Source organism: Rhineura floridana, chromosome 1, assembly GCF_030035675.1.
Source record: "Rhineura floridana isolate rRhiFlo1 chromosome 1, rRhiFlo1.hap2, whole genome shotgun sequence".
NCBI classification, from domain to species: domain Eukaryota; kingdom Metazoa; phylum Chordata; class Lepidosauria; order Squamata; family Rhineuridae; genus Rhineura; species Rhineura floridana.
In genome coordinates, this window is record NC_084480.1 from 58711363 (window position 1) to 58734145 (window position 22783).

The 22783-nt window shown below is 40.1% G+C and overlaps 1 protein-coding gene across 14 annotated transcripts in view; it reads left to right on the plus strand.

The window, feature by feature from the left end:
- Nucleotides 1-22783, plus strand: part of ADGRV1 (adhesion G protein-coupled receptor V1) — a 432032-nt gene that overhangs the window by 53796 nt on the left and 355453 nt on the right. For all 14 annotated transcript variants that reach the window (XM_061622198.1, XM_061622202.1, XM_061622203.1 and 11 more), the window contains 9 exons: nucleotides 216-401; nucleotides 2078-2258; nucleotides 3763-3926; nucleotides 4850-4973; nucleotides 5716-5982; nucleotides 7608-7734; nucleotides 12205-12422; nucleotides 17419-18162; nucleotides 19285-19658. In XM_061622198.1, the coding sequence (XP_061478182.1) occupies nucleotides 216-401; nucleotides 2078-2258; nucleotides 3763-3926; nucleotides 4850-4973; nucleotides 5716-5982; nucleotides 7608-7734; nucleotides 12205-12422; nucleotides 17419-18162; nucleotides 19285-19658 (2385 nt within the window). The remainder of the gene's footprint in view (nucleotides 1-215; nucleotides 402-2077; nucleotides 2259-3762; nucleotides 3927-4849; nucleotides 4974-5715; nucleotides 5983-7607; nucleotides 7735-12204; nucleotides 12423-17418; nucleotides 18163-19284; nucleotides 19659-22783) is intronic.

Sequence of the window (22783 nt, forward strand, 5' to 3'; positions counted from 1 at the left end):
GAAACTCTTTATTAAAAAAAGGTTTTAACAAGGACTTTAAAAATTGCATAGTGATGTGGAAATGTGGAGAACTGAATTTAAGATTGAAAAAATGAGAAAGTGAGAGAGACCAAAACGGACCGCTTTGCCTATTCCTAGTGCTCAGAAACTAATCCTTTACCCAGTGGAATCGCACCATATAAGAATACTGAGCTTTTGGATTATTTTTTTTTAAGGAAGGAGAATCTGTTGAACTCCAGATTGTCCGGTCCAGTGGAACCCTCATCAAGCAATTTCTACGTTATACAGTAGAGCCAAGAGACAGCAATGAGTTCTATGGGAATACAGGAATCCTGGAGTTTAAACCTGGAGAAAGAGAAATTAAAATTACATTGCTTACAAGGATGGATGGGATTCCAGAGGTAAAGATATATATATAGAGGGAGAGGGAGAGAAATCTTCATGCCTAACTTGGAATAATAAAGGATGCATTTTTCACACTTAGCATCTAAAATCTCTCCTATAGGAAGTAATGTTTGGATGGGATATGATGGGTTCAATCCCCCCCCTTTTATTTGTGGTTGAAAATGTTGCCACTGTCTTAATTATGAAATAACCCTGGCTACTTTGTGTGGTGAGGAAGGAGGAACTGCTGTCTTCTCTTTCCTGTTTCCTTTCCCTAGTAGCTCAAGTCCCATAGCAAATGACCCCATCCCCGCAAGGGAAGAATATTGAAATATTTCTGAAATGTCTCTGTGGCTGTTCTTCCTCCTGTATCCATGGCCAGATATGAAGCAAAAATTTAATTGTCCTTGGTCTGGCCAGTGGCCAATGGGAGGAGGGAGCCTGCCAACTCTGAAATACTCAATGGTCTTTCCTACTCATAAGTAGCAATGCATTTTTTCTGCTCCTGTTTACTTTAAAGACAGTGAGATCCTATACTTGGAAGTCAGTCCTTTCTCCCAGCTCAGCATGCATAGGATTGCAGCCTGAATAGAGTAGAAGGAATTGACCAGGTTATAAAATTATCTTCTTTGAAATAATAAAGATAGAGTCTTTATGGTAGTTTTGTGTAAAACGTAATTATATTTTAGTATTACAGCTATGTGCTATATAGAAGTTATCCCATTTACACAATAAATTCTATTCTGCACAGAGTGATTTCCAGTATGGTTTGGAATTGTTGGCAAGCAGTTTCCTTGTCTCCACCACTTGCACAATATATCTGGAACAGAAATTGTGGTGGGATTGTATGGGGGGAGGGGGCAAATGGGTGGAAGGACTATTAGTTCCATTTGGATGAGTTGGCAATCCAAAAATAATTCCTCCCTTAGTCCAAAAAACAAATCACATATATATTGTTGTATAGAACTTAATTAAACTTTTAATATGGTGAGATATGGAAGTATCACAGGTAGAAATGTGACAGATTTTTATTTTATTTTTGTCAGTATTGACAATAACAGAATACTGTCCTTTCTGAAATCAGTAGTAGAAGTACATGGTTACTATTCCCTCCCTCTTTTTTATTGTTTCCATAGTGATGGAGTAGGCCAAATAATTGATCTTACTATGTGCAATATGTCACATTCTAAATGCTTGCAAATAATAATTAAGTCTTGCAATAACCGAATCTGATAGTCATATTGTAACAAAATTATTTCAAGACAAAGTACTAAATTTAAACTAATTTATCTTCAAACAATGTACCATTATTTAAATCAATCCCCTAATCAGGTAAGACTCAACTGAATTATAATCTGTCATTCCAATATTGAATAAAAAGACTCCATATTTCAATAAATATCACTTTGTTGTCTCCCTTGTCTGATTTTTATCATGCCTGTAAGTTTAACTGAGTAAGCCATATTCCATACTATCAAACACTAGTCATTTATACAGGGCAGGTTTATCTTTTCTTATTTGTGTTTAATAGGCAGTTGTGTTGTTGTTAAAAGATGAATTACCACCTCTTCATCTCCAGATAATGATTACTAATTTTTATTTTGCATTGCTTGGGTGACAAATTTGGACTAGTTTGTTTATTGCTATGAGTGTTGCCAGGCCATACTGTTCTGATTTGGATTCCCTTTTCTAGTTGGATGAATCTTACTCAGTGGTGCTTAATAGCCATGGTGAGCTGCCAAGTAAGCTGGGAAATGCCACAATTGTCAACATAACCATCCTGAAGAATGATGATCCACATGGAATAATTCAGTTTATTGAGGATGGATTGACCGTAACAATGAATGAAAGTAAAGGCAGAGACTTCTATGCAGGTAAGTCCTTATTGTTCTATTTTAGGTTAACTCATATTAACACTTGACATTTTATCATAAATTGAATTTCATTGTCTCTCAAGGTTCCTTCACCTGATACCCCTCAATTGTTCCCTGTCTGAAACCCTAAAGAGCTGCTTCCAGCCAGTGTAGACAATACTGAGCTAGATGGACTTGGTATAAGGCAGCTTCCTATGTTCATAGATTTTCCAGAAACAGCAACATGAACAAAGATATGTATATGTATATGCATGTGTTAGTGTTTATTTATAGGCTCCCAAATCTCTAAATTTACCAGTACTGACAGCTTTGCAGGCCCATAGGATCCAAACAAAGGTGAAGCCATTAAATTAGATGGAAGTACTTGTGGGCCCTGGAATTCAGAATTTTAAAATATTTAAGTATCTGCCCCTAGGCATTCTGTGATGTCAGAACAGTTAAGTCAATTCCAACCAACCAGCATGTTCAGGCAACTTTTTTTTTTTAAATCTTAAGGTGATTTTAAAGTGGTCACTGTAGGAAAGATTAGCTTGGATCACCATTGTCCCTGTCAGGTGGTAACATAATGTACACCACCCTAGAGATTCATTCGGATAAAGGAAAGTAGAAATATTTTTAATAACTAAAAAAAAAATAAGCAACACATGGTGAATTAGTGCAGAACAGTGCGTGTAGTTTTCCTACTGCCATGTATCATGAGGAAACTGTCAAGAACTCGTCCTGTGGTTGAATTCTTTCTTTGATTTGTTGATTGATTGCATTTATATATTGGCTTTTTGTTTGCTGCTAAAGCTATTTACAATTTTCAAATACCAAAACAAACAAATGGTCCAAAATATAGAATAACAAGAGTTCTCTCAGGCCAGCCTTTCCTAGCATAGTGCCCTCCAAATGATTTGTACTCAATTCCCATCAGCCTTAGCCACAGGGCCGGCTCCCAGCACCAATGTCATGGCTGCTCACCAAGACAGTGTGGGAGCAGGTCAGTGTAAAGGTTGGCATGGAACAGGTGCACCAGCAGAGCCAATCCAGTGCTTTGGCTGATGTGACTTTACACCGCTGCCCCCCCCTGCGTACCAGTGGTCAGGGATAAAGAAACCTGTAGCAGTCCAGCAACATTTGGAGTGCCACAGGTTGATGGAACCTGCCTCAGGCCTACTGATTGTCCCTTCAAGAGCTGATGGTATTTGGCCTATGGCCTAGGTTTCCTTGCTCCTACCTTTCCTCAGTGTACCCTGGAATTTCTTAAATAGTCCCAGGGAACATAACAGCATCGATTTCCAGAGTTTTTTTCTTCCCCTCCCATTTTCCGTATGCATTTAGAATAACATTGTATTTTTTCCATTGAATTGTTTCCCAATATGTTTTTTTGCTTATATGTCACTTTCATAGTTAAATTTGTATGTCTTTTAAAACGGGTTTTCTTTTAAGTTTCTCTAACCTGTCTCTGATATTAATCCCTTAAAGCTGTACATTTACCAATGCATACATTTGTGTTTCAAAGCTGTGTTCAAAATCATACGAAACCAAGGAGCCTTTGGCAACGTCACCGTGTCTTGGGCAACTTGCCCAGTTTCCACACAAGACATCTTCCCAGAGCAAGGGACCATTTTTTTTGGAAATGAAGAATTGTCAAAAAATATCACTATATATTCAGTGCCTGATGAGGTAAGCATTTTTACACTATTATTATTATTATTTTTAGAAGGAGAGGAAAATCTAAATTCATCATACAAGTTAGTTAGTTAGTTATTCTTTATTTATATCCCACCATCCTTCCAATACTGGAACACGTGGCGGCTTCCATATAAAAGCACATATAATTAAAACATACAGAATCCACATTAAAATGAAATTAAACTACATCCAATATTAAAACCAATCATATTGCTAGATAAAAAGGAATCAAAACCAATTTAAAAATAGTAAAATTTGGCATTAGTAGTACAAGGAAGGTTATTAGAGTCTCAAAGGAGCAGCATAGGCAACATCTGCAGGAAGTGCTCTAAGCTGAATTTTGAAAGGCCAGAGATGGTAAAACTTGTTGAACTATGAATCTACTGGAAAATTCCTTTTGGCTCAGATTGACTGAAGACTTTGGAAGCAATGAGAGGTATTATTTTGATATTTATCAGAGTGGGGAAAAAACAGACTAAAAGCAAAGGTATAATTAATGTTTTCCTATATGTAAAATAACAATGTTTATGTTATAAAATAACTTTTTATATATGTAATAAAAATACTGCAGTAACTATTAGACATTGTCAATATATGAAATGATCATTGTGCAAGGTACAGGTGAAATTATTATAGTAGGGAAATGCCATCCAAAGTGGTATTCCATTGATTTAGATGGGAGATTATTAAATGTATGCATACATACCTACTGTAACACTCACTATAGTAGATCAAAATAGTGAAGACACATAAAAATAAATAAGAGTAACATAGATCTCTTGATGGTTTAAATATCCTCAGTTGTACAATTCTACAGTTGTACAATGATTTGCAATAATTTATGGTTGGCAGCTCTGCTTTAATTCCACAACATTTAGAAATAACATACATTAACATTATAACTTTTTTTCCAGATACCTGAAGAAATTGAGGTGTTCATCATTAGTCTTTTCAATACAACAGGGGGTGCCAGAATGGGAAATATAACCACTGCAACCTTGCAGATTGCCAAAAACGATGATCCAATTTATTTTGCTGGTGAGAAATCTTCTGTGTAACTTATATTGAGACATGGATCTAAAATAAGATAAATATGAGTGACACATCTTCTTGGCTTTCTCGTAATGTGTGATCTCTTATGTCCTTATTTGATACTGGCTGCATTATCTTGTCAAATCATGGTTTGTAACAGAGCCACCAGAGTATCAAACCACAGATAGTATTAAGTGTGATTTGCCATTATGTCTTAATTTGCAAACCATCAACAAATCACAATTATGACCACCGCTCCATCTCAAGAGGTACTGCACCATGGAGGAGGAATGGCTTAGGAAGCTGAGTGCTGAGCAGATAGAAAATGAAAGCAGACAAGCAGCTCTAAATCGTGGTTTGCCCATTGTACATTTGCACGTTCAAACCATGGTGTGGCTTCTTAACTATGGTTCACACAAATCATGATTTGGTGTGATGTCCGAAATGAACCATTCTAATTTGTATTGCGATTATTTTATTGTAAGCCACCTAGAGCATTTTTTTTTAAAAAGCAAGCTATAATGGTTATAATAATGTTGAGGAAGACTCTTTGCCTGGAGACTATGTAACTTATTTATGTCTTACTTTTTTCTCCTTATTTGCAAAGTAACAGTGGAGTGGATATATTCAGGAATATGAAACATGCATTCCACCTTATAATAGATTTTTCTTTCTCTACTAGAGACAATATCTGCAAAGGAAGTTGGAAGCTCTGATATCTTGATTTATCTCTGTGTATGTATTTCAGATCCTGTTGTTGTGAAGGTTCATGAAGGTGGCATTGCTAATTTTGTAGTAATGAGAAATGGCTCTGATGCTAATTCTGCTTCAGTTTTATATGCCACTATTAATGGAGGAGCCACGGCTGAAGAGGGAGACTTCATTTCTAGTGAAAAGAGTGGAATTCTTTTCTTTGATGTTGGAATAAGAGAACATAACATAACTGTGTTTATCAATGATGATGATACCCCTGAGTCAGATGAGACTTTTTATATCATTCTCTTCAACTCTACAGGTTCAAATGATTATTTGATCTCTTTGTAAACTAAGCAGCTGTTGCTTTTCTGGTGTTGTTTTTCTCGCTTCATGACTGATACTTGGGAGAGCTGATGATCATTAGGAAATTCCCCTGCTTCTTCACATCAAAGGATCTTTTTATACCCTTGTGCAATATGCAGTATATCTGAATCCATGTATTTGTGACTGGTTGTAATACTGCTTGATTAGAAACAAGACAAAAACACCCACCTGATTTGTTTAGTGACTGAGAGCTGATTCAGCTTTCATTCTTTGTGCTAGATATTAAAATGAGACATATATATGTAAACCCTAATCTTAAATATATAGAAGCAAAGAACAGGAAAGGTGGGTATAAATGGGTAGTATAAATTTACAAGGGATTAAGTACAATCTTGGGCATGCAAATTTTTCATTGTGTTGTGCACTATATTTAACATTTCTGTTGTTGCATGTAATAATTCATGGCAGCCATGTAGTGGTACTCTGTTACAGTGTGTTCTTCATACCGTTATCTTGAACTAAGGAACTCAGGCTGTGATCTAGAAGACTGTCATATTATATTTCTATTGTTGGGTCAAAAGGCAAAAATCTCTGTGCCAGTCAGAGCATTGTTTTCATGCCTGGCACTCACAGCCTATATATTAACAGATTTATGGATAATAACTCAAGAATAGAGCCCATTGTACATGATGGCCTTGTTTTCAAAGGCTACCTTGGGGTTTTGCTCCCCCCCTTTTGGGACCTGTTTACGCAACCTTCTCTATATGAGCAGTGGAGGTGCAAAGCTGTCTTCCTACCATGCGTATCAGATATGCCTGTTCTACCTTTAGATGCCCTGGAAAATCAGTGTGTGGGTATAACCTTTGCATAAAGCAGGGTTGGAATACTGTTTTCATCTGGAGGGCCACATTCACTTTCCAGGGGGCACAGGCTAGCAATGGAAAAGGACAGAGGCAAAGGCTGATGGAGCAATAGACATGATTCTCATCTTTTTACAGTGGGCTACATTCTAGCCTCACAAAAGTCAGAGGGTGACTACACCCCCACCCATCTGTACATCCTCCCTGCAGGCAGGCAAGAGGCATTATTACAGTTCATGGGCACATTCCAGCCAAGCAAAGAAATTTGAAGAGTGTGCAGAGCTGGTGATGGGCATGGCCTCAGGAGAGTTCTGAGGGCCAGATAGAGAAACCTGGATGGCTGCATTTGGCCCCGGACCTGAGGTTCCCCATCCCTGGCGTAGAGCCTACCGCACACATAAAATCCATCACCCATAGGCTAGAACTTCATATCCCACATACAAAAAAAAGTTTTAATTCAAGCCTTTGTGTGTTGGATTTTATGCACACAGAGCCTATGCAAACATAATGGCCACACAGATGTCTGGCAGGCACAAAAGTGGAACAGGTACACCAAGCTGGGAGGTAGAGGGGAAGGCATGCTCTCTCTCTCAGAACATACAAATGGAGAAGATTGTCTGTCTGAACCAGCTCTCAGATATTCAGGATTTTGGACTTGGAAAGACATTAAGATAGAGATGTGAAAAAATCCCCCTGTTTTTCCTAATATAATGCTGGTTTTTTTTAGTTTTATATTTAAACAAAATTTTTTGTTGCTTAGGAGACACAGTAGTCTATGGATCTGGAATGGCAACAGTAATAATTGAAGCAAATGATGACCCAAATGGCATTTTCTCATTGGAGCCCATAGGCAAAGCAGTAGAAGAAGGCAAGACCAATATTTTTTTGTAAGTAACATACAACTAAATACCTTTTGTCAATTCCAGTAAGCATCTTAGATGAAACTTTCCTAAAGTCTTTTAAGTCTTAGTCTTACTTGCTGCAGTAGGGTTTTAAAGAATTAGAAGTGTTTCACAACTTGCTTTTATGTCAAAAACTGTACAAGTGAAGAGTTTTAAATATTTGCATAGTTTCAGAAAGACTTTGATAGGCGAAGTTACTAGCGGACTCTTGACATATATGGACCTTTCCTGGAAACAATTCCTTCCCACTTAATTTTTTTCAGACAAGGTGAACTATCAGGGCTATACCCTTGACTTAAAAATACAGATTAGGACGCTTCTTCTGAGACACCATATCAACATGTTTAAAGGAGAGTAAAAGTGAGAGGACATGGCATTGCTTTGTAGAAAAAAAATTATAAGGTATTAGGTGTGAAAGGTTATTTGTGAAAGAGTGCTGCAAGAACGGATAGGGGAAGCCCTTTGCAAGATGACCAACTGAATTGGTAAATGAACTGAAGATAACGTATTACTAAAAACATAACATTGTGCAAATGGCAACTTTGAAATCTGAATGAACATGCAAAAATAAGGTCAAATTATAAAGGGAAGTGAGGGGGAAAATCATGCTGCTAACCAGATGGTGATCCATTAGGATAGCTATCAAGTTGTGTTGGGTGGAAATTCCTATTCTGAAAGTTTACCTCAAACACTTTTTAAAATTTTGTAAAGCTTCTGATATTTTTCTTCTGTGCATATTTGTGTTAATTTGAGGTGGGGAAAATTCAAAACCTGCCCGGCTTAAAATAACTTTCTGCAGGCTTTAGATTTAAAATCTGTTATTTGTGCTCATTCATGGATGTATCCAGGACCAGCAGGTTTTAAAAAGTTATTTTTGTTTGACTGATGATCCTTGTTATGGTGTCAATTAACTCTGCAGGAGGTGTAAAATCCATTGGCATTCTCTTGCAAGTGGATTGGTAGACCATATAGATAAATTAGTGAACCTCCAGTAATGATTCGGTCTAAATACCTGAGAAGAGGAATTTCCCTATAGGTTTTTCTCCCAATTGCTGCTGCTGCTGTGTCTCCCCCACCTTCACCCCCTAATCTTAATGTGCCTAAGGTTATTTGAATGGCATATCTGAGTCAAGAAGATTTTCTTAGACCTTTACCTTATTGGGATTCTGAAAAACATAGCTCTCTGTTAAATACAGTCATAGAGTTTAAAAGACTCCAATGGGCCATGATGTCTCCAGCTTATAGCAAAAGCAACATCTTCAGGATTTTCCAGTGAAGACATTCCCTGGGCACCTTTTTCTAATACTGAGCTAATTTGACAAGGAGAGCTTCCTCAAATACACATTCTGTCCCGGATCCATCTCGTCTTTTTTTAGTGAGTTAATGGAGAGTGATTGTCCCAAAATTAATTCAAAATTAAGTCTTGTGTTTGCACATGGTACAGACCGAGGCAATATATCTCTGAATATCAGTTGCTGGGCACTGCATGGGAAGAGCACTGTTGCATTCAGATCCTGCTTTCAGGCTTCGGCATCTGGTTGGCCACTGTGAAAACAGAGTGCTGAACTAAATAAACCTTTTGACCTGATCTGGCAGGGCTCTTCTTATGTTCTTGTTAATGCATTGTAAGTGCCTTGGATGTTAACTAATGAAAAATACCAAACTGTTCTGTTAAGGTAAACTCATCAGTATCAAGCTTCGTGAGCAGCCTGATATATACATGGAGATGCTAGTGAGCACAGTTTTTTGCATGAGGCCATTGTCATGACCAGCTCTGTCTATGCAGCAGAGATGCATGTACAAAGCAACCCCCCAGAAATGAGGTGAAGTCCTTCCTTGTGTGGAAAATCTCTCTTAATGTTGGAGTTTCCACACATGAAAGGAGCCATTTGCAAATGACAGTATCTGGCTTAACACATATTGCCACTAGTTGTTCATTGCCATTCCAAATGGAAGTTTGGTTTCACTTATGAGAAGGGGATTCAGTGATGTCACATGACTTGTCTGATATATTCTGGATGACTAGTGCTGTTTGATTCTGTCTAATTGACCGAGCAAACTTGCTCTAACTTGGGCTGTAATCCTGCACCCTGCTCAAGCAGTGCAAGGTGCAAAACAGCTTCTTTTAAAAAGCCAGTAGCGTCCCTTCCTCATTAAATTATGTCAATTTCAGTTTCTCTCATCTTTCCATTCTTAACTTGTCCTCTACAATTCCGCATTAGTTCGTGAATATTTTTACATTCTCATGAAAATCCACCAGCATTTCAGTGCAAATTTCTACACATATATACATTTTTGCTAACCAATTTCCCCATTTTTGTATGTTATTTTCTCTAATATATGCATTTAATGTACACCTTCCTCTAATGTACACATTTTTATACACACTGTTTGGCTGGAGAAGTGCATCACAAAATTCAGAAAAGTGAGAATTTGAAAGGATAGCTGTTTTTCGGTTCGCATGGTTTCAGGAATGTTAGTTAGAGAGTTTCACATTAAAATGCAAACCAAATAAAATTTCTCTCTGGCCTATCCCTAGCTGAGGGTGCTGCATTTATGCAGGCCCATCCATCTAAAGGGAAATCCCTCTGTGCCACACCCTAGGATATCCAAAATCCTACTCCATCCTCAGGCCACTGATGACTGGCAACTTCCAATAAAATTAGAAGCAGCACCACTTGCTGGGGCTGGGGCTTGGGCAATGATAGGTTGATGGATGACCTAGAGTCAGCTCTCGACGATGGTGATGTGTACTGAGAGCTTATGTTGACATATTTATTATTATTATTTATTATTTTGGTCAAAGACCAGCAAATACAAAACAAATAAGTCGTAGCCATAAAATACATATTTACAAAGGAATCTTTCAGTTTACAAGCCTATGTCATTGAGACTGAGACAGGAATGGTTCAATCTGAAAAGACTTTTAAAATATTTACACCAAATTGAAATGTTTACATGAACTTCTTCCTATGTGCCATGGCGGCTACACAAAATTTTGCCACCATATCCATGACCCATGGCTCACAATCAGCGAGTAAGAGATGAACAGATTTTTCTTCAGTGAATCTGGGCCTTTTGTGCAGACACGGATAGATGAAAGTAATATGAAGATCACAATAGAGAGGGCAATATAGTAGGACATGATCCACCGATTCCACCACCCCAGAGTCACAAATGCAAACCCGTTCAGCATAGGGCACTCTCTTGTATCTCCCCTCTAATAACACTGAGGGAAGTACATTAAATTTTGCAAGAGTAAATGCCTTTCTGTACTTGGGGATGCTCAGATTGGTTAGATAATCCGCAGGCACAGAAGCTTTCACACTAATCCAAGTGTTGGTGTATGGTGCCACAAGACACAAATTATTTTGAAGCTCAATATCCCTAATTCGTTGAGAAATGAGTTCTTTAGCCTTGTAGTAACCAAGGTCTAACACGGCTTTCAACGAGAAGCCAAGAGATTGCAATTTGATATTCACTGCATGTTTCCATTGAGATTGATAAGTGTCGGTGAGTGTTAATGGAGCAAGACCCAGAGGGGAGAAAATCAACTTTAACCGAAGATTTAACCTGTAGATCCAGGCACATGACTCAATAAAGTCCCAACTTCCAGACGTAGAGTTACATTTGGTACACAACTGGGTAAACCAAGAATGCTCCTAATGAACTTAGATTGTATGCATTCCAGGGGAGCATAGTTACCCTGAGAGCAGAGCTGTGAGCCATATAATAGCTGAGGAACGACCTTGGCATTAAACACCTGCATAGCTGAGGGGATGTACTGGCCCCCATTGGAAAAGAAAAAAGCAAGTAATGCCCTTACGCTTCTCTGGGCGTTTTCAGCCGCAGTTGGCATATTTGTTAGAGCTAAAAATGAAGGCCATACAGTCTAGTTACTGCCTGTTTTGCCCATTTAATGAAAATGCCTTACTAATGCTTGCCAGTCCCTGTGCATCACTTAAGATTTTCAATCATAGTCCTGTATTATGATTATGATTCTTGATAATGGATAGAATCCATTTAGCTAGGCTCTGTGCACCCAAGAGTGCTATGGGTTGCAAATTTATTAGATGAAATGGGGGGTTGCTTAAGAAAACAAATTCACTAGGTGACCCCAGATTGTCTGCTGATTACACCTAAAGTAGGTCTTTGGATCACAGCCAAGGTTTTTATGATAATGCTTTTCCTAATCAAGTATGCAGATGTGGCCCTCGTAGCAACTAAAAGGAGTGAAAGAAACCTAACCAGCTTGCACTGCATTGGGGATATCCTTTGGGACTAGGTTGCAAATGCATATTAAAGTTCTGGGTCTTCTTTGCCTCTTTCCGAGGAAGGTATTGCAGATGGATTATGTGGAGAAACATGAAATGTCTTTACAGTATATCTGTATTTTTTCTTGGTTTTGATGCTGTGTGCCTAAGAAACCGCACTTATTCATGTCCTACTGTACAGGGTTCTGAGACACAGAGGCTTCTTTGGCAACGTTTCTTTGGCTTGGCAGCTGTTTGAAAATGATTCTGCTTTGGACCCAGGAGAAGAATTTTATGAAGTCTCTGGGACTGTATGGTTCTTAGATGGCGAGTGGTCACAGCCTATAACTCTTCATGCAATTCCTGATAAAATTCCCGAATTCAATGAATTTTACATGCTAAAGCTGATGAATGTGTCAGGTATAGTGGGGTCCCCTTATCCAAATCTGGTGCATTGCATACCTACTAAGGGGAATGGCCAGAGTTTAGTGACAGAGCATCTGCTTTTTGTGCAGAAGATCCTAGATTACTTCCCTGGCATCTTCAGGTGGGACTGGGAGAGACTCTTGTCTGAAATACTGGAGAGCTACTATTAGTTAGTCTAGACAATACTGAAATACATAGATCAAAGGTCTGGAAACAAGACAATGGTCTACCAATGCAAATAAGACACTTTATAAGTTCCATATTCTAAGGCAGCGATTCCCCAACTTTTTCCCCTATGGACCACCTGAAAATTGCTGAGGGTCTTGGCAGACTACTTAATTATGTTTCTGCCTTGTGTAGCAGTTTCAATGGGCTGTGCTAGATGCTGTATGATTTTTAATCATATTTTTACAGATGCGCTATGAACCACCTGAATTAAGCTTGCAGACTACTGGGGTCCATAGAACACAGTTTGCAAACCCTTATTCTAAGGAACACTAGATAAAATGATAATCAAATAATGAAGTCAGCAGGGGTTCATGAGGGTGGTGGTGGTGGCATCTTACTGACTGTCAGCACTGTGCTTTTTGGTGAGGAGATCTGCAGCAACTTTGGGGAAGATCCAAGGTGGTGGTGGCCCCATAGGTGTGCTTGTGACACCCTTCCCTGGCTCTCCCTGTCAGGTTCCTACCTGCTCGTGGCTACTGCCTGTCACTAGGCACCACCAGGGACTCCACCAGTCCGGACTGTCCTTTTTTATGGTTTCTCTCTCCGCTCTAGCACAGACCTCACCAGATCCCCCTGCTAGGCAGCACCACCAGTCATGTCCTATAACCAGTATTCCCAGAGACTCTGCCTGAGTCTCTCTCAATCAGGTTACCTCTGTGACTGCGTGCTTAAGCTGTCCCAATCCCTTTGATCTATATAGAATGCATATAATTCTGGGTTGCTCTGGATACTTGTGGTGTTATATTCTTCCCTTCACCGCTGCCACCAATTGTTACAGTTTCCCTTCAGCCTTGGTAAGTACCTTGCCCTCCCCTCTGGTCTGTATATTCCCCAGCCAAGGATCAGGCCTCCGGTAAACCAAAATAGTGTTTATTAAATATTAGAAATAACAAGATTACTTTATAAAGGCACATAAGCATATGGTTTCATCTATTCCTGCGATACTTGTCTTAGTATTAATCCGAACTCCACACTCTCCCCACATCCACCTCCAAACACCCAGCTCCAAACACCTCTCAAACACCTCTAAAACCCACCAACGTCCACCCAGATTCAACTGTCATCCTTCCATTTATACTCTCAGCCATCCAAACACTCAGCCAATCATCCAGCATTCTACTGCTCATTTACTCCCCCCTCCTCTTTCATTCCACTTACCATGTATCTTCTATACAAACAGCACTTACCATATATACATTAATACAGGAACATCACATGTCCCCCCCCCTTAAAAATAACGGCAGAGTATTATTCCTGCTCTAGGATTCATACGCCGCGTTAACAATAAAACCAAGTCTTTATGGGGAAAATGTCTTTTTTTCCCCCTACGTCTGTGTCACGTCACTGCAGTCCCAGCCACCTGCCTTGACAGTCCATCGGCCAATACATTGTCCTTGCCTTTTATGAACTGGAAGTCCACTTGATAGTCTTGTAGGGCCCAGGACCACCTCTGCAGCATAGTGTTATGGTTTTTCATAGTCTATAACCATAACAAGGCCCGATGGTCAGTCGTCACTGTAAATCTTCGTCCCCACACGTATGGGCGCAACTTGTTCAGTCCCCACACGACCGCTAGGCACTCCTTTTGGACCGACGAATAGTTTCTCTCCCTCGATGTTAGCTTGCGACTAAGATACGCCACTGTATGTCTGGTGCCTTCTCTCTCCTGCAGCAAGACGACTCCCAGCGCGAGGTCCGACGCATCCGTAGCCACGATGAATGGTTGCTCATAGTCTGGTGCTATTAATATAGGTCCTTGGCATAAGGCTTGCTTCAGCAGATCAAAAGCCTTCTGACATTCATCCGTCCATACTGCACGCTCAGAACACTTTTTCTTTGTCAACTCATGCAAGGGGGTTGCTATTTCCCCAAAATCTTTCACAAACTTTCTATAAAAACCAGCCACACCTAGAAATGCCCTAACTTGTTTTTTAGTTAAGGGGATAGGCCATGATTGTATTGCCTCCACCTTGCTCCATAAGGGGGTGATTTTCCCACTCCCCACCTTATGTCCTAAATAGATTACTTCCTTTAACCCAAACTGGCATTTCTTAGCTTTTATTGTGAGGCCTGCTTTTCTTAATGCCTCTAATAGTGGTGTTGGACATGCTCAGGCACCGACTTGCTAAAAATGGCCACGTCATCTATATAGGCCACTGCAAAATCTGACATGCCTCGCAACACAGTATTGATTAGTCTCTGAAACGAACTTGGTGAGTTCCTTAGTCCCATGGGTAAGGTCACAAACTCATATAACCCATCTGGTGTACTGAAGGCAGTTTTGGCTATGGATTGCTCGTCTAGTTCCATTTGCCAAAATCCCTTACAGAGATCTGTTGTAGAGATAATGGTTGCTGCCCCCAATAACTCTAACATTGCGTCTACCCTAGGCATAGGATACGCATCTGGGACAGTAATTTTATTGATTAGCCGATATGCAATGCAAAATCTTGTCGTTCCATCTTTTTTCGGAACCAGGACAATACTTGAGGCCCAGGGACTGATGGATTCCCTGATCACTCCTAGTTCCAGCATATCTTCGACCTCCTTTTTGATTTCACTCAAAACTTTCCCATTCACACGGTACGGCACAGATCTGATTGGGGCATGATCTCCAGTATCAATGGAATGTTTGGCTATACTGGTCCGGCCAGGTTTATTGCTAAAGAGATTCCCATAGTTTTTCAAAACTCTCTGGATCTCTTCTTTTACTTCCTTCTTCACCTCCTCTGACCATTCCACTTGATCTACCCCTCCTTTGTCTTTGCTTTCTTGTACCAAATCCGGAAGTTCAGGCCCACTTCCCTCAGGGAATAAGGTAACTTGCAACACCTTTGCATCCCTGGTATGGTAAGGCTTTAACATATTTACATGAACCACTTTGTTTTTGTTTAATTGGTCTGTGGTAATTACATACGTCACTGTGTCAAGCTTTTCTCTTATGGTATATGGTCCCTCCCAGTTAGCCTGTAATTTATCATGTTTCCTGGGTATGAATGCCATAACCATATCTCCCACATCATACACACGTTTCCTGGCTGTTCTGTCATACCAGTAACTTTGCTTTTCCTGAGCTTGACTCAAATTCTTTTGTACAGCTTCCATCATCGATGTTAATTTGCTGCGGAAGTCTAATACAAAATCTACTACAGATGTTTTGTACTCTGTGTATTCCTTCCCATGAATTTTTTAACAGTTCCAAAGGTCCCCTCACTTTTCTAGTGAACATCAGTTCAAAGGGTGAGAAGCCTGTTGACTCCTGAGGGACTTCTCTGTACGCGAATAAGAAGCACCCCAAACGTTCATCCCAGTCTTGTGGGTGATCTTGAACATAACTTCTTATCATGCCCTTCAGAACCCCATTAAATCTCTCAGTCAATCCGTTAGTGGCTGGATGGTAAGTGGTGGTCTTTAGATGTTTTAGACCGCAACACGTCCACATACATTGCATCACTTCTCCCATGAATACACTGCCTTGATCCGTCAGCACTTCATGAGGGAAACCCAGCCTCATAAAGATTTTTAACAAAGCCTCTGCCACTACAGGGGCTTCTATGGATCTTAATGCTTCCGTGTCTGGGTACCTGGTGGCAAAATCCACCACCACCAATAGATATTTCCTGCCATGCCTTGTGGGTTTGGAAAAAGGGCCCACCAAATCTACTCCCACTCTATAAAAGGGTTGTCCAATTATAGGAAGGGGCTTTAAGGGTGCCTTAGTCTTTACTCCACTTTTTCCCACCTTTTGGCATATACCACAAGATAGACAATGTTGTTTTACATCTTTGGAGATATTTGGCCAATAATAGTGTGCAGCCAATCTCCTCTTGGTTTTTTTTATTCCCAGATGTCCTGCACATGGGACATCGTGGGCTACCTCTAGGAATCTGGTTCTGTATTTGCTAGGTACTATCAATTGCTTCACTGGTTCACATTCATCCTTTCTCTCAGCAGGCATTTATTTTTATTTTTTATTTTATTTTATTTTATTACATTTTTAGACCGCCCTATAGCAATAAGCTCCCAGGGCGGTGTACAGCATCCACAGTCTATATAAAATCCCATTCTCACACACAATTTGATTCCTCAGGTTGCCAGTAAAGGGAATCTTTTGCGTCAGGGCTTGCTCCTTTATTTGCTTCAAACTCGTATCCCTATTCAGTTCTTCCCTGAACTGCTCTGTTTCTTGACTAGAGACCATTTGATACAAGTTGTTTCTTTCAGCAGGCCTTCCAGGGGTTGCTATGGTGACCGTAGGCTCGAAAACAGGTTGCACCCTGTTTTCTTCAGCCTCTGTTAACAGCACTTACCATATATACATTAATACAGGAACATCACAGTGCTCTGCCCCATAAATGTGGGCTCCCTCAACTTTGCTGCTGTCTTGCCCCATCCCCACTCCAATAAGCATAATGTTGCCACTGGAAGGATTTCACTGCCACCTCCACCATGAACCACCACTGGCTTTATCATTTGATTTTGCTGATTGTAAAAAATGACTCTGTTAGTTTTAACAACACTTTCACTACTGAGGAATCCTGAAGTTGAATCTCCACTTAGCCATTAGGTGGTCTTAGACAAGTCACTTTTTCTGTCTGCCTTACTTATCTTAAAAGGGTTGTTATGATGATAAAATGGGAAAGGGAGGAAGACCATGTATGCCACTCTGAGCTCCTTCATGGGAGGACAGGAAAAAACATGTAAATAACAATGAATGATAAGAAGCTTGCTTAAGTTTTTGTTTGTTTGCTTTATATTTCAGGTGGATTTCCAGGTCCTGGTGGCCACTTAGCTAAAGCCAACCTTTCTGTCATTGTGATGATCCCATTCAATGACGATCCCTTTGGGGTCTTTATCCTAGATCCTGAAAGCCAGGACAGAGAGATAGCAGAAGATCTCCTATCTGAAGATGATATGTCCCACATTACTAACTTTACAGTATGGAGGCAGCAAGGAACTTTTGGAGATGTCAGGATTGGCTGGGAAATAGTATCCAGTACATTCAAAGAAGGATTACCTCTGATGATTGATTGTTTATTGCTTGGAAAGTTTTCAGATTTGGTGCAGTCCTGCCCTCACATGCGACGTCATCATACTGGAACAGATGCTTTGTATTTTAATGGTGAAGTGGATGCGTATGGGATTGTCGAGCCAGAGTTCCATGTCAGTAGAAACAGAGCACTTGCCAACTTCACATTTTCAGCATGGGTGATTCCTAGTGCCAAAAGTGATGGGTTCATCATGGCGAAGGACAATGGCAATGGAACAATGTATTATGGAGTGAAAATCCACACAAATGAATCTCATGTTTCTGTAAGGCTTTATTATACACCAATGCAGTCAAACATGACATATGTGGCTAAGATCACAGTCATGAAATACTTAGAGGAAAATATATGGCTCCACCTTCTGATTACACTGGATGATGGCATAATCGAGTTTTTCATTGATGGAAATCCTGTGCCTGGAAGCATTAAGAACCTTAAAGGAGAAGCAATTGCTGATGGTATGCAATACATCATGTACTGATGTTTCTCTTTTCTCTTTTATATCTGAAATTTGACATGTCCAAACTCCATTCAGGAAAACTGGAATTGTTCCAGATACTGGAATTGTTTCAGTTGTTAAATATTTTTTTGTATCAGAAAGAAATCCAACAGCATTATTGCAAATAATAAAAAATCTGTTTTTGTACTTATACAGGCCAATAACAGGATGTAGTTTATAGTGACTTTCTTAAACTTTCTTAAAAAATGAATTATTCATATTTTCATTATAAAATTAATGTTGGTTCCAGTTTTTAAGGAATGTTCAGTAACCAGCCCTGAAGGCATTTCTTTATTCTCACAACCCAAAGAACAACTGCATAGACAAAGCAGCTTGCTATTAGCAGGTGTGCTAAGCAGCCCCAGAAGTAGCCTGAATAGTTGTTTTTATAATAATGAATCTTCTCTTCCTTGAAAAATACAGCCTTTGTCACTGGTCTGATTTTTTAAAAAAAGGGAAACCATGGTTTACCATGAAAATGAGCCTTCAGCAGCCTCTGGCTTGTGTGTTCCCCCTCCTCTCTTCTCCCTTTGCACACGCAAGGAGGAGATTGAAAGCTTCCAGTTTTGAAGAAACCACAGTTTCATGTTATGCCTCCACTTGCATAACTCTGGCTTGTTCCAATTGTGATTAGATGAATTGAATTAGGATCAAACCATTGTTTTCCATAGCATCTAAACCAGGCTGATCTCTGACTTTTTTTTATCTTACACTCATTAATATATTACTTCTTTCATACTGCACTCATTAATATATTAATTCTTTCAAACTGAAGTACAGCAGAAAAGTGACACTCCTTTTTGAGCTGCTCTGGACTATGACTTGAAGATAATGCAATCAAAACATTACATTAAAGACAAGTGTCCTGTTTTACATGATGAAAGTCGATATTGATTATGATCTAACAAATCAACAGGAGCACAGTATGGATTTCATCCCTGCTAATAATAGGGCCTTTAAAAAGTTGACATTTTATTTGGTGCATGTTTTACTTAAGGGGAGAACAGTTTTCCACTTGAATTTCATGTTTTTATTATTTTTCAGGAACGAAAATCAATTTGTAATTGTGTTTCATTTCTAGGGCCAGGAATAATGAGAGTTGGTGCTGGCATGAATGGTGGCAGCAGGTACACAGGGCTGTTGCAAGATGTGAGGCTTTATGAACGTAAATTGACTAAGGAAGAAGTGTATGAACTTCATGCCACTCCAACAAGGGCTGACTTGCACCCTATCTCTGGATACTTAGAATATCGACAGGGAGAAACCAATAAAACCTTCATTGTTTCTGCCAGAGATGACAAAGAAGAAGAAGGAGAGGAGTTGTTCATCCTTAAGCTTATTTCTGTTTATGGGGGAGCACGAATTTCACAAGAAAATACAACTGCAGCGTTAAGAATCCAGAAGAGCGATAATGCCAATGGTCTGTTTGGTTTTACAGGAGCGTGCATTCCAGAGGTAGGAAATGTGATGTAACAGTTAGCATGCTGGACTAGAACAGGGGAGATCCAGGTTAAAATCTTTACTCATCTGCGGAACTCACCATGTGACTTTGGGACAGTCACTATCTCTCAGCCTGATCTACCTCAGAGGGTTGTTGTGAGGATCAAAATGGTAGAAACTATGTATGCCACCTTGAGGTCCTTGGAGGAAAGGTGGGATATTACATATCAATGGATCTTAAGAATGCCTAAGAGCTCGCATTGTGTCACGCTTTACAGTGTGAGCTAGGAGGTCATTGTTTCAAATCTCACCTCAACCATCAACTCACTAGGTGGCCTTATTGTTCTCTCACCCTCAGCCCACCATCTGCAATATGGGGGTAATGATGCTGACCTACATTAGAGAGTTGTTAAAATCATTGAGATGATTTATATGAAAATCTATAATCACTCTAAAATGCTATAAAATAAGGTTTGTAATTATAATCATCTAGGGCTAGCAGTAAGGAGAATCCAAAGTGATATACTGTAACCAAAGAATGTAATATCTATTTCATATAGCAGCATGGTTTTACTGTTGTAAGAGCTCCACATATTTGTCATAATGCATGTAACCACTCACCATGAGGATTGGTCTTATTGTCTGAAAATGCAGTCACACATTTTTTGGGGGGAAATGGTATTTCAGTCTTTCAGATACTTCCTGCGTCAAAGGCATGATGTATATAATGGAGCTGCTGCTGTATGTTATGGCAGTCACCTAGAGCATCTGCCACAAACAGGGGTTTTTTTGTTTGGCAACCAAACTACCCACCCAATGTATGAAGCTGAGCTTTAATAAGCTGCACAGGATTTTATAGTGAAAAACAATGCAGGGACAGCCAGTATGGTGCTGTGGTTAGAGTGTCAAACTAGGATCTGGGAGAGACCTGGTTTCAAGCCTCACTCAGCCATGGAGCTCATTGGGTAACATGGGGTCAGTCACTATCTCTCAGCCTGACCTACCTGACAAGGTTGTTACGAGGATAAAATGTGGGAAAGAACCATATGCACTGTCTTGAGCTTCTTAAAGGAAAGGTGGGATGTAAATCAAATAAATTATACAGCCACAAAAATGGCTGTATACTACAGTCAGCATGGGTTTTTCATTCCTCAATGTTAAATTGAAAATACCCCCATGCCATTCTGATGCTTCCCATAAGCTCATTTCAAAACAAAACCTTACAAAACTTATAGTCCTGAATTCAGAAATGCTTGCTGAACAACCCTCTAAATTTTCATGGCGATACACAAAACAGTCAGAGATAATTGAGAGTTCAAAGTGTAAAAAGAGAGAGAAAAAACCCAGACCCCTTTTGGACTTTTTTCTGTCAGTGTTCTCATAATTTGTTGAAATTTATTAAAAATCAGCCATATTCACAGAGTACCTGTAAGTCTATTACTGACCTTGCCTCATACTCTGACCTTCATCTTCTGCAGTTTAAAAGTTACAAAAATGCCTGGCTCATTTTTAATTAATTTAAGAAATTTTGTCTTGAACTCAGTGATAATGTTGGGCATGCTCAGTAAGAATTGTCAGTGTTCTAAAAGCCAGACTCCCAGCTGTTGCAACTCTCAGCACCCTTCACTAACTACTCTTCCCAGGATTCTTTGGGAGAAGCCATGACTGTCTAAAGTGAAATGCCTAGCTGTTTAATGAAGCTAATTAATTTTAAAAATTTAGCATTGAACTCAATGATAAGGCCAGGCATGCTCAGTAAGAACCAACTGTTAGTGTTCTAAAAGCCAGACTCACAGCTGCTTGGCTTGACTAATCAGGGGGCCACACAACACATCAGACCTTTATTTCACTTTAGATTGCCATGGCTTCCCCCAAACAATCCTGGGAAGTGTAGTTTGTGAAGGGTACTGAGAGGAGGAGGAGACTCCTATTCCCTTGACAGAGCTCCAGTGGCCAGAGTGGTTTAACAGTCACCCACCCTGACTGAAGCTGTGCGAGGGGAACAGGGCCTCTCCTAGCAACTCTCAGCACCCTTCACTAACTACAATTCCCAGGATCCTTTGGGAGAAGCCATGACTGTCTAAAGTGAAATAAAGGTCTGGTGTGGATGTGGCCAGTGACAGCTTTATTTTAAATTTGGGTGTGAGGCTACTTGGTGGGAGTGCCTGCTGTAGAATAAAAAGGTGGGAAACCCTGAAAAAGAATGATACTGTTCACAGTGTTTTCTTTCTGGAAAGGAAAGGGGCTTCCCCTCTGCCCAGTGCCTACCCACCCAATCTCCTCCTTTCCCCTCCCCTCACTGCCCCCCAGGTCAGTTACCCTATCCTAAGCATGATTGTACATGAGCCAATTCCACTGAACACAAAAAGCATGCAAATGATCAAACCTGCTCTCCCCTCCTCCTCCTATCCCCTCCCTCTTGCCCCTTCCTTCCCCCTTCCTTCACCTCTCTCTTCGCCTCCCCTATCCCCTTCCAATCCCCTCCTTCCCCCTCCTCCTCCTTGTATTCGATGGGGCTCATGTAATCATTGCTTTTGCATATGTATGGCTGTTATTATGTAGATTTGCCTTTAAGGGGTTAAGATTGCAAATGAAAGCTTATAATGTTGTTTTCTCACTTTAAGCACCTGCAAGGAGGGTAGCTTGTTGGAGATTGAGTTCAAGGAACGGTCAAATGAGTGCTGAACCTACACTCAGCTGTTGTCTTCTAATAACAGACTGGGAAAGGACCGTTTGATGTACCCTCAAGGAGTAGCCTTGAAGCTGGTAGATAAGCTCTAATGAGCTGCACGTGCTAAGGAACAGCAGCACACATGCCAGTAGAGAGGAGCATGGAGAGGTCAAGATGGCCAAGGGGGTCTAGATAAGCTTTAATGAGCTGCATGTGTCAGCGAACAGGAGTGCATGTGCCAAGAAAGGGTGGCAAAGACAGGTCAACATGTCCTGCTCACACCAGCACAGTGTTCTCACACGTAGATAGGATGATCCATCAAGTGCCTTGACACCCCAGATCAAGGGACGGGGATACTTCAAAGATAGTAAGATAGTAGCATAGACTTCATTAATCATAGAATGGCTTTGATGCTTAGGTTGATGTAGCATAATCGATCATGTACCCTGTCAAGATATGATGATGTGAT